General features: G+C 45.8%; 1 protein-coding gene across 4 annotated transcripts in view; it reads right to left on the reverse strand.

The window, feature by feature from the left end:
• The window catches only part of LOC118229915 (centrosomal protein of 128 kDa-like), a 55,016-nt gene extending 45,082 nt beyond the window's left edge, over positions 1-9,934 (reverse strand). For all 4 annotated transcript variants that reach the window (XM_035422446.1, XM_035422443.1, XM_035422445.1 and 1 more), the window contains exons 1-8: positions 9,794-9,934; positions 6,794-7,043; positions 6,487-6,573; positions 6,063-6,189; positions 4,967-5,088; positions 1,368-1,459; positions 498-570; positions 143-259 (exon numbers count right to left, since the gene is read on the reverse strand). In XM_035422446.1, coding sequence (XP_035278337.1) covers positions 143-259; positions 498-570; positions 1,368-1,459; positions 4,967-5,088; positions 6,063-6,189; positions 6,487-6,573; positions 6,794-6,946 — 771 coding nt within the window. In that variant the 5' untranslated portion in view covers positions 6,947-7,043; positions 9,794-9,934. The remainder of the gene's footprint in view (positions 1-142; positions 260-497; positions 571-1,367; positions 1,460-4,966; positions 5,089-6,062; positions 6,190-6,486; positions 6,574-6,793; positions 7,044-9,793) is intronic.
• Between the last annotated feature and the right edge of the window lie 2,780 nt (positions 9,935-12,714).

A 12,714-nucleotide genomic window follows, 5' to 3' on the forward strand; every position in this document is an offset into this window, starting at 1 on the left:
TCATTCGAGGATAAACACTGCCTCCTTGTGGGCGACTACGGAATCGCACACCATTCGTGGCAGACTTCACAAAAGCAACCTTTCATCCACAGACTGCTAAACTTAGCTCTGCAGTGTTGGCGGGGACAGGGGGCAGTCTCACCTGCTGCAGCCCCTGGGACATGTTCCCGCGCGGCTCCGGAAGCTTCTCCGCACACCTCCGCTCCGACCGGATCTCCTTTTCGATCTCCTGCAGACGCCTCTCCACCCGCGAGGTCACCTGCGTTCGTGTAAGCGCGGGCGTCAACGAATGAGAGCGCGCGACTTCGCAAGCATAGTAACACATTACCGGTTTACAGACAACACACCATTTCAACAGTAAATCTAAGGCAGGTAGCGGGAGTGCTTATGGCCTACAGACAGGGCCCTTCTCTAGAACAGAGCCGGCGTACTGCATACGGGTTGCGGGTGAGAGTCACGCGCGGGAGAGCCGCGCTCGCCGCCTGCTCCTCACTCACCGACTCCGCTCTCTGGGGCGAAGCCAGGCTCTCGGACAGGCGCTCCAAAGTCCGCTTGGTTTCCACCTCCGTCCTTCGAGACAGAAAAAGAGGTGCTAAGTCCAGGAAAGCACGCTTTTCATACATCCTGAATACGACTGAGGCGTTGCGTGGGGCGGGGGGGGGGGTAAAAGAAATAGGGTCCCAGCAGGTACATGTCAAGAGAGTCCTCATCTAGCTGTATAAAAGCACACACCTAATGCGAGCTGTTATAGCTCTCTGAATATAGAGCCTATAAAATGTAGCTCTTTATCATGTCTCATGTAATCATGCCTCACTTCTAGTTTGACTTGCCATAACTACTGACTTAGCCTGTGCTTATGACGTGAACTAGACTTGATGTTCATGGCTATGGATAACTGATACTTAAACAGAATTGTGCCTAATCGGATCTGTGTTCTGTAGTTGTTCCAGTGCTCTTCAGTAGGCACTTACTGTATGTCACTTTGGATTAAAGCGCTTGCCAAATAAATATAATGTAAGGTAATATAAATAATATAAAACATGAAAATGTGAAATGAAATACAAGCAGGCTTTTTCCATTCATTTGATCCTAGATAAACGTCTTTGCTGAATAATGGGTTTCATGTAAATGGGGTGACGGCCTTTCTGTGTAATATTACGAGTGGAATAGGATGAATGCACACCGAAAAACGCTAAGGCAAGCAAGTAAATTAAAACTGCAGCCCGCCAAGCTCCTCGTATGATTTCAGAAATATGACTGTGAGGACTTATGGGGTAGAGCCACAAGACTTTAAACTTCACCAGAGCACAGTATGCAGTGATATGGGGCAGAAACCTGAAGGGGGGGGGGGGTGGGTCTGTGGTTACCTGTTCCGTCGGTGGATCTCTCGGTCGACGTCGTCCCCGAGACGGATCTGGTCACTGCGCAGGTCCCGCAGAGACTGATGCAGACCGTGCACCTTCGTGGTGAGAAACGCATAGCGCCGCACGACACAGCTTATCACATGACACAGTGCACCGCATGACACAGAGCGCTGCATGACACAGAACATCCCATGACACAGAGCACTGCATGACACAAAACATCCCATGACACAGAGCGCCGCATGACACAGAACGCTGCATGGCACAGAACATCCCATGACACAGAGCACTGCATGGCACAGAACATCCCATGACACAGAGCACTACATGGCACAGAACATCCCATGACACAGAGCACTGCATGGCACAGAACATCCCATGACGCAGCGCACTGTACAACACAGAGCACTGCATGACAAAGAACATCCCATGACACAGAGCACTGCATGGCACAGAACATCCCATGAAGCAGCCCACTGTACAACACAGAGCACTGCATGACAAAGAACATCCCATGACACAGAGCACTGCATGACACAGAACATCCCATGACACAGAGCACTGCATGGCACAGAACATCCCATGACACAGAGCACTGCATGACACAGAACATCCCATGACACAGAGCACTGCATGGCACAGAACATCCCATGACACAGAGCACTGCATGGCACAGAACATCCCATGACACAGAGCACTGCATGACACAGAACATCCCATGACACAGAGCACTGCATGGCGCAGAACATCCCATGACACAGAGCACTGCATGACACAGAACATCCCATGACACAGAGCACTGCATGACACAGAACATCCCATGACACAGAGCACTGCATGACACAGAACATCCCATGACACAGAGCACTGCATGACACAGAACATCCCATGACACAGAGCACTGCATGGCGCAGAACATCCCATGACACAGAGCACTGCATGGCACAGAACATCCCATGACACAGAGCACTGCATGGCACAGAACATCCCATGACACAGAGCACTGCATGACACAGAACATCCCATGACACAGAGCACTGCATGGCACAGAACATCCCATGACACAGAGCACTGCATGACACAGAACACCCCATGACACAGTCAGCCTCAGAATCTCTCCAGCAAACCCCAGAGGAATGGGTGGAGCTCACACTACAGTAAACCCCAGAGGAATGGGTTGAGCTCACACTACAGTAAACCTCAGAGGAATGGGTGGAGCTCACACTACAGTAAACCCCAGAGTAATGGGTTCGAGCTCACACTACAGTAAACCACAGAGGAATGGGTGGAGCTCACACTACAGTAAACCCCAGAGGAATGGGTGGAGCTCACAGCACAGTAAACCCCAGAGGAATGGGTGGAGCTCACACTGCAGTAAACCCCAGAGGAATGGGTGGAGCTCACACTACAGTAAACCCCAGAAGAATGGGTGGAGCTCACACTACAGTAAACCCCAGAGGAATAGGTGGAGCTCACACTACAGTAAACCCCAGAGGAATGGGTGGAGCTCACACTACAGTAAACCTCAGAGGAATGGGTGGAGCTCACACCACAGTAAACCCCAGAGGAATGGGCGGAGCTCACAGCACAGTAAACCCCAGGGAAATGGGTGGAGCTCACATCACAGTAAACCCCAGAGGAATGGGAGGAGCTCACACTACAGTAAACCCCAGAGGAATGGGTGGAGCTCACACTACAGTAAACCCCAGAGGAATGGGTGGAGCTCACACTACAGTAAACCTCAGAGGAATGGGTGGAGCTCACACCACAGTAAACCTCAGAGGAATGGGTGGAGTTCACACTACAGTAAACCTCAGAGGAATGGGTGGGGCTCACACTACAGTAAACCCCAGAGGAATGGGTGGAGCTCACACTACAGTAAACCCCAGGGGAATGGGTGGAGCTCACACTACAGTAAACCCCAGAGGAATGGGTGGAGCTCACACTACAGTAAACTCCAGAGGAATGGGTGGAGCTCACACTACAGTAAACCCCAGAGGAATGGGTGGAGCTCACACTACAGTAAACCTGAGAGGAATGGGTGGAGCTCACACTACAGTAAACCCCAGGGGAATGGGTGGAGCTCACACTACAGTAAACCTCAGAGGAATGGGTGGAGTTCACACTGCAGTAAACCTCAGAGGAATGGGTGGAGCTCACACTACAGTAAACCCCAGAGGAATGGGTGGAGCTCACAGCACAGTAAACCCCAGAGGAACGGGTGGAGCTCACACTACAGTAAACCCCAGAGGAATGGGTGGAGCTCACACTACAGTAAACCTCAGAGGAATGGGTGGAGCTCACACCACAGTAAACCCCAGAGGAATGGGCGGAGCTCACAGCACAGTAAACCCCAGGGAAATGGGTGGAGCTCACATCACAGTAAACCCCAGAGGAATGGGAGGAGCTCACACTACAGTAAACCCCAGAGGAATGGGTGGAGCTCACACTACAGTAAACCCCAGAGGAATGGGTGGAGCTCACACTACAGTAAACCTCAGAGGAATGGGTGGAGCTCACACCACAGTAAACCTCAGAGGAATGGGTGGAGTTCACACTACAGTAAACCTCAGAGGAATGGGTGGGGCTCACACTACAGTAAACCCCAGAGGAATGGGTGGAGCTCACACTACAGTAAACCCCAGGGGAATGGGTGGAGCTCACACTACAGTAAACCCCAGAGGAATGGGTGGAGCTCACACTACAGTAAACTCCAGAGGAATGGGTGGAGCTCACACTACAGTAAACCCCAGAGGAATGGGTGGAGCTCACACTACAGTAAACCTGAGAGGAATGGGTGGAGCTCACACTACAGTAAACCCCAGGGGAATGGGTGGAGCTCACACTACAGTAAACCTCAGAGGAATGGGTGGAGTTCACACTGCAGTAAACCTCAGAGGAATGGGTGGAGCTCACACTACAGTAAACCCCAGAGGAATGGGTGGAGCTCACAGCACAGTAAACCCCAGAGGAACGGGTGGAGCTCACACTACAGTAAACCCGAGAGGAATGGGTGGAGCTCACACTACAGTAAACCCCAGAGGAATGGATGGAGCTCACACTACAGTAAACCCCAGAGGAACGGGTGGAGCTCACACTACAGTAAACACGAGAGGAATGGGTGGAGCTCACACCACAGTAAACCCCAGGGGAATGGGTGGAGCTCACACTACAGTAAACCTCAGAGGAATGGGTGGAGCTCACACTACAGTAAACCCCAGGGGAATGGGTGGAGCTCACACTACAGTAAACCTTAGAGGAATGGGTGGAGCTCACACTACAGTAAACCCCAGGGGAATGGGTGGAGCTCACACTACAGTAAACCTCAGAGGAATGGGTGGAGTTCACACTACAGTAAACCTTAGAGGAATGGGTGGAGCTCACACTACAGTAAACCCCAGGGGAATGGGTGGAGCTCACACTACAGTAAACCTCAGAGGAATGGGTGGAGCTCACACTACAGTAAACCCCAGGGGAATGGGTGGAGCTCACACTACAGTAAACCTCAGAGGAATGGGTGGAGTTCACACTACAGTAAACCCCAGAGGAATGGGTGGAGCTCACATCACAGTAAACCCCAGGGGAATGGGCGGAGCTCTTACGTAGTTATCCTTCGTGCCCGCATCCGTGAAGCGCACAGTGGCAGACCTGGATCGTCTTCTTCCCGTCGTCTCGGGTCCAGAGTAGTCCCTCAGGGGAGAGGTGGGAAAGTGGCGATGACCGTCTTACACAAAACAGAGGCAAAAAACCATAGCGTGACCACGACTGTCATAAACACACAGACTGACAGCAGCCCATCAACACTGATTTCAACCCATACCCATGCATGTCATCATACAGATTTCACTCAAATTAACAAACAACATAAGCACAAATCCCCTTTGAAATTCTGTACATTACTTGAGCAGTTTCTTACTGGACACAGAGCTGGCCTCACAGACACATGTCAGTCATTTACTGGGGGCGGAGCCAGCTCCCAAGGCACATCAGCACACTTACTGAAGATGGAGCTAGAATGCAGGCCACTTATCACACTTATTGGAGGTGGAACAAGACTCGCATGATAGGCTTGTACTAGAGGTACAGCTAGCCTCGAAGGTACATGTCACTCTTTCACAGAGGGCCAAATGTTCATCTCTTACTGGAGGTAGAACTGAACCCAAGACCACAAGTTATTCTCATACCAAAAACAAATCTAGACTCAAGCCCGTATTCCAGTCTCTAAAAATAGGCAAGAAGAGTTAGAGCAACGATCAAGCCCTTATGTCAGTTTCTCACCAGAGCGGGAGCTAGTCTCAACGCCGTACGTCAGTCACTTACAGGAGGTGGAGCTACACACAAGCCCGTATGTCAGTGTCTCACCAGAGGCGGAGCTTGTCTCAAGGCTACATGTCAGTCACTTACAGGAGGTGGAACTACACACAAGCCCTTATGTCAGTGTCTCACCAGAGGCGGAGCTTGTCTCAAGGCTGTACGTCAGTCTCTTACAGGAGGTGGAGCTACACACAAGCCTGTATGTCAGTGTCTCACCAGAGGCGGAGCTTGTCTCAAGGCTGTACGTCAGTCACTTACAGGAGGTGGAGCTACACACAAGCCTGTATGTCAGTGTCTCATCAGAGGCGGAGCTAGTCTCAATGCCGTACGTCAGTCACTTACAGGAGGTGGAGCTACACACAAGCCCATATGTCAGTGTCTCACCAGAGGCGGAGCCTGCATCCAGGTCGCTGGTGTGCAGGGTGGAGACTGAGGCACTGCGCCCTGCGGAGGTCCTTTGCTGACGCTGGCTACGCAGCTGCTGGATAGAATCCTCCAGGTCCTCTCTCAGCTGCAGATAGCCAGGGACGAACCAATCAGAAGCGAGCAGCACAGGCCTTCACAAATCACAAACCATTTGATAGCTGCACATCTGGTATGCACCGCTGTTGCTTGGACTCTTTCAGAACCTATTTCAGATGGCCAGGATTGGACCAATCAGAAGTAAGCAGTGAAGATCACGCTACATTCAGTGATGCAGAGAGACGTCATTTAGACAACCCATCACCTGTGTGCACACACAGGCGCAAACAAGTGCAAATAAAACGTGTGCATAAAATGAATTTGCACAGAGGGGGTCCACGCTCACCGTTACCATGGCTTCAGCCTGGTCATCTGTGTGTTCCCTGTATTTACCCAGCATCCTGTCCACATTATGCAGATTTCTACTGGTATCCTGGCAACAGTAAAGCGTTAATCTTCAGTAAAGGGGAATAGTATGAAAACGGCAGAATATCACATATCAGTTATTTCATCAGCAAGGTCAGTTGTACAATTAAAACTTTCTCAATATGATGATAATTTGTTCACTGATCAGCAAGCAGGTGCGTTTGACTAGTAGAAACTCATCGCCAAAAATTCAGCATAAATTTCAACAATTCGGATCACACATCTACCTGTAACGTATTCGCCAGGGTGTCGATTTTCGCGGAAATGTCCTCATCCGCGTTGGCTCTTCCCTTTCTGTTCCGGGGCTGCGTATCGCGGCCTCTGGCACGGTAGCCCCGACCGCGCAGATAAGTATCGGATTCGCTGGAGGATTCCGCCATGGATCCAGGGCTCTGGCATCCAAGCAATACTGGCCGAGGATTCTGCACTAATTTTACTTAGACAACCATCATACTAGCACCATTTTCCAGTTGGACACTGCAAAAAAATGAGAAAAAATTTACTTGAACAGGAAATGTGCAAAATTAGCTGCCAAAAAGCTGCGCTGTTTTGGACGGAAACACACACGCATTATACTGCATGTACAAATATTACATATAGATGAGTATTTAAAGAAATTTCTGGATTATTCACTGCCACCCTTCATGAGGCACGCCTGGGAAACATTTGCATGAACATGAACGCACCAGTTTTCACCAGTTTCTCTATATCAACAATATCAAGGCTCCTAGAATGGTCATTTTTCTCCTGGTGGAGGACAGGAGGCAATTTTATCGCAGCGTGTTGAGAAAAATGATTCACGAGGCAAATCCTGACACAAGGATAATAACCGGAGCCTGTTTCTTTGCCTGAGGCTAATCTGGCATCTTTGCAACTTAGGTTACCCTTTGAAAAAAACAAAAAAAAACAATTGGGCACTGGCTGCATAAATCTAGCACCCACTGCAGACTTACAAGTCAGAAGCCTTTGCTCAAGGCATTGCAAAAAAAATAAAAAACTTCCAGACTGCAGCTTAACGGCAGGAAGATTGCGCTTTTATAGTAAAGCCACTGGCGGTACAGCATGTTTGGTGCCAGAGACGTTAAGCACACATTGAGAAGAATACCACTGAATTTAGTTGGTTCAAAAATAGAGCATGATTCCAAGTCTAAAAATGAATTCACACCAATATTTCCAAAAAATGTTAGCTCTGAATAGGCTGTAAGAATCCCCAGGCTGCAATTAGTTACATTTGTTATTCATAATGAAGGGTCATGGCTGAAAATCTTAGGCTATATAAACCAGTATATGCAATTATATACAATTCACCAAGTGTCGAATATCTAGTCTATTTCATGCTGTTCCACACCATACAATGTAGGCTATCTGCTGTAAGCAAGAGACAGACCCCAACTGCAGTATAAATCAAGTGCAGTAAGGGAACAAAAGGACCCCTAATAGGGTTAAGCTGATAGAGGCTCACATGGCCAGCTGTGGTATGGTCTCCTGACTCCAAACTATGATTGGCCACAAATATATTTTTTTTGTATATGGTGATTGAATGAATCTCATAGGCTGGAACAACAGTTCTTTGTCTCTGAAAACTACACAAACTCATGAATTGGACCTTATATTTTCGATGACTTAACACGCACCTCTTCCTGACTGGTCGTTTTATTAATACAACACTGCCGTTTGTTATCTTTATCTTCAACACCGTCGTTACTGCAGGTTCCCCCAGGGCTCAATTCCTGGTTCTGTTATCTCCTCCCATGGCTTGTCTTATCACTGCTATGCTGAGGAAGACACAACTTTTCTCTCCTTCCCTGCATATCATATACTGTAGCTGGCTTCAGCAGGGACGTCAGCTTGTCTTCAATATATCTCTAGCTAGATGGCAAACCATCACCTGAAGCTCTAGGCTAAAATTGAGATGCTGTACTTCCCTGCCAAGTCAATCCAGCTGTTTGACCTTTGACCTCACTCCACACCTCATCACCACTTTCATCTGCCGGGATTCTCAGAATGGTACTGGGCAACACACCGCACCTCCCCAAGAACATCATGACGGTACGTCAGGCATGAACATTCTTCCTGTATAACGTTTAGAGATTCTGTCCATGCCTCACAACCTAGTCGACCCTGCTCTTTGTCCAGGTGCTGCTCATTCCCTGTCTGGACTACTGCAACTACCCTGCTGACCCCCCTACCTGCAGCTCGTCCAGAATGATGTTGCTCTCCTTATCTGCAGCCTCCCCAGGCAGAGCCTTGTCATTCACCTTTATATCTCGCTCCACTGACTATCTATATCAGCCTGCATCAAATTCAAAACCTACGGTGCAAGCCTACTGTCAGCTAAAGGGGAAGCTGGTATGCATTCAAAAGATCGTCAAACCCTGCACACTAGCCAGACTCTGTTCTGCAACCTCAGGGACACCGATGTTCTCTGCTTTTGTAAGTTGCTCTGGATAAGAACTTCATGTGAATGTATTGAAATGTAATTCTCTAACCCAAGGCAGTACCTCAGAAGGGGAATAAATCAGACACAAATATCTAAACAACTAGCCTAATTTCGATTTAACTGCAAATAAACATAACGTTGGCAAACTTTCATTTTCTGTCAGTTCACATTTATTTGATGAATGGTAACGCATCATAGAAATAATGATGCCAGTATCTAGCCAGATAGCCATAACACATAGTCTACACAAATAAAAGTATTGCTATCTTGTATTTGTTTCACAACTCGAACAGTAAAAGCAAATGTATTTGCAGCCCATTTGTTGATAGCTCGCTACCCAAAAAACGTAAACATTTCACAAGTGATGAATGTTATTGGTCAGCGGATGTTATTTGTAAATGCCCTAGAGTTGAGTGGCACATCAGTTAGCTAAACATCTGAGTTTTTATCACCTATCGATAGATAGACAATGATAGCTGGCTAGCTACCTACAGTATCACAGTGATCAACCCCCATGGTTATCGTCAGATAGACACCTAACTTGACAACGCATTACAACCAGTGCAAGTGGTTACGAAGAAGTTCACAAACAGCCGACACTATTACTATCACGCCGGAATGGTCCAGCCTGGGTCCAGTACGTGAACTTTACAGTAAGTAACGTTAACGGAAAAGGCTTTCCAGCTAAGCTTCCATGTCTTGGCTTGGCTTCCATATCTCGTCCTTAACTTGAAAGCAGGGCTTATAATGCTTGTGAAGGAAATATGACTGATTTGCAGTTTCTTACCTGCGAGTCAGAACGAATCCACAGGGCAACTAACTAATTCGTGTTCGCAACTGTTACTGCGCTGAGACTTCCCTTTTCCCTGCTATGGCAACTTAAACTGGCCGCCCTAAAACAGGAAGTCTTCATGGACCCCTGTCGAAGCACGGACAGTAGGGAAACGAAGTTTAAATACGTATAATTTGCGATTTAAAATTTTCAATAAAAACTACAAATCCCATACATCCACTTTCAAATACGTTCCTCCGTTTTCAAAGCGTTGTCTATTTATTTGAGACCATTAATATGCCAGGTTTTTATCATTGCGCCACTCTGCGCGCTCTTTCTGAGCTCGCAGAACTGGCAAATCATTGCAGTGTTCCTGAATTACTTCCTTACTTCTACAGCATCCTAATGATGTTTATATTCTTTACCCAATGAAAGCCTTCTGCTGCACTACTAATACTAGAAACATCCAAGAGTAGAAATGATATGTTGTTGTAAACACAGTAACACTGTACCCACAATCAAGCATCAGCTTTTCTAGATTTGGTCCAAATTAAACTATAGGGGCGGTGCGTGGGTCCACAATCATACCAAACGAGAATCAGGTGCTCTTTGAAATGGGCTAGTTAAATAGCAATAAACGGGTTTAAGTTATTTTCCTTTGTCGAAAAACACATTAAGAGTAGGCTACTGTAGTAGAACTTCAAGGATGTCCAAGGCACACTGTTCCAGTACCCTGACGAAGGCTCCTTTGAGTTGAAACGCGTTGGTCGGTTTGTGTTTTTTTTCCTTTTTCTAATAACATTGCCAAGCCATGGATTTACAATAAAGGCTTTTTAAAATATATATATTTCCAACGAAACAGTGTGCCTTGGACATCCTTTAAGTTCTCCTACAGTAGCCTACTGTTAATGTGTTTTTCTACAAAGGAAAGGAACTTAAACCCGTTTATTGCTATTTTCTAGATTTGGATTTTCTCACGCTGAATTTGAATATTTTAGCCTATAATTATAATTAATCTATAACCCAATATTATTTCATGTTTTTATATTATTTAATAAATGTATGTTATTTGTAATTAAATTCAGTAAAATAACGTTTAGATCTTTGCCTCAAGCTATGTAGTTAAGTTCCATAACAGGGTATGACATGCTCTAAAAACATTTATAACATATATTGCATGTATAAAAATCAATACACATCCTTCATTCTATATATATATATATATATATATATATATATATATATATATACGCACACACACACACACACACACACACACACACAGTGGCCACTTTATTAGGTGCAACTGTACATTAATGATGTAAATACTCTGGTTCTGCAAACCATTATAATAAGCAACAATACATGATCTAAGCGACTCTGATTGTGGTATGACTGTTGGTGCTAGAAATGTTGGTTATTACAGCATTTCAGAAACAGCCAATATCCTGGGATTTTCACACACTACAGTCTTAAGAGTTTACTGAGATTGGTGCGATAAACAGAAATCATCTAGTGAGCAGCATTTCTGTGGATGAGAACACCTTGTTAATGAGAGAGATCGTAGAATAGAACTCATTCAAGCTAACAGAAAGGCCAGAAATGTTGAAATAACAGCAGTTTATAACACTGGTGTACAGAAGGTAGGGTCAGAATTTGGCATAAACAGCATGAATCCATGGATCCATCCTGCCTTGTTCAATGGTGCAGGCTGCTGGTGTTGGTGTAATGGTGTGGGGAATGTTTTCTTGGTGCACATTTGGCCCCTTAATACCATCTGAGTGTAATTTGAATGCCACAGCACACTTAAGCATTATTGCTCACCATGTGCATCACTGTATGGCCACAGTCTACCCTTTTTCAAATGGATAATTCTAGCAAGATAATGCACCATTTCACAAATAATCATCTCAAGCTGGTTCAATGGACATGAAAGTGGCTTCAGTGGTGGAATGGGAGGTTCACAGCACGAATGTGGGGCTGAAAACTCTGAAGGAACTGGATGATGCTATGAAGTCAGCATGGATCAAATTCCCAAAGGAATATTTCCAGCACCATGTTGAATCCAAGCTGCAAAGAATTCATGGTTGATTTTTATTCTGTATTAATCAAATTTTATATAAAATTAATTTTTATAAAATCAATTTTATTTTCAATCAAGTAATGTGTATGAGGCAAAATTCACAATGTCCACATTCATTTCATGTGTTTTTTCATTCATTTTGTTTTTGTTTTTACAGATATTGAACTATACTGCAACAATGCCATTCAATGAGTTAAGTCCCCCTTTTCCAAGTAGGCACAAGTATTGAGACAAACCATCAGCTGTTTCAAATTTCAGGGGTTTACCATACTACTCCAATTATTTATAAATGGAAAGCTGTGGGTGTCAGGGCATTGGTTATATCCTTTGGAAGGGTCTGTTGAGTCTACTTTATAAGCTAAAAAACGCAAGACAAGAAATCTGTTGATGAGTGTCGGAGAACTGAGTGTGTGATGTGAGGATGAACGAAAATAACAAATCAATCAGAGCTATTGCATGGTCTCTGTGTATTCCAAAGTTACCAGTACAGAATGTTCTAAAAAAGAGACTAACTACTGAAGGACTTAGGAATCACCAGCAATCAGGCTATCTGAGGAAGACATCAGAAAGTGATGACAGCATGATTATAAGAGCTCTGGAAAAAAAAAAATCATAAATTATCAGCTTGAGTAATTGCTGATGATCGGGGGGGGGGGGGGGGGGGGGGGTGGCTACAGAGGGTACACACCATATGTTCTCATCATCAGCAACAAGAACAGAAAGGCAAGATTGCAAAAATAAATAAATAAATAAATGAGTCTGATGAGTTTTGGACTCAAGCCTTATGGACAGATGAGATATTGGTAAACCTTTACCAGAGTGGTGGAAAGATGAATGTTTGAAGAAAGAGAGA

The sequence above is a fragment of the Anguilla anguilla genome, chromosome 6 (assembly GCF_013347855.1).
Source record: "Anguilla anguilla isolate fAngAng1 chromosome 6, fAngAng1.pri, whole genome shotgun sequence".
Lineage (NCBI taxonomy): Eukaryota > Metazoa > Chordata > Actinopteri > Anguilliformes > Anguillidae > Anguilla > Anguilla anguilla.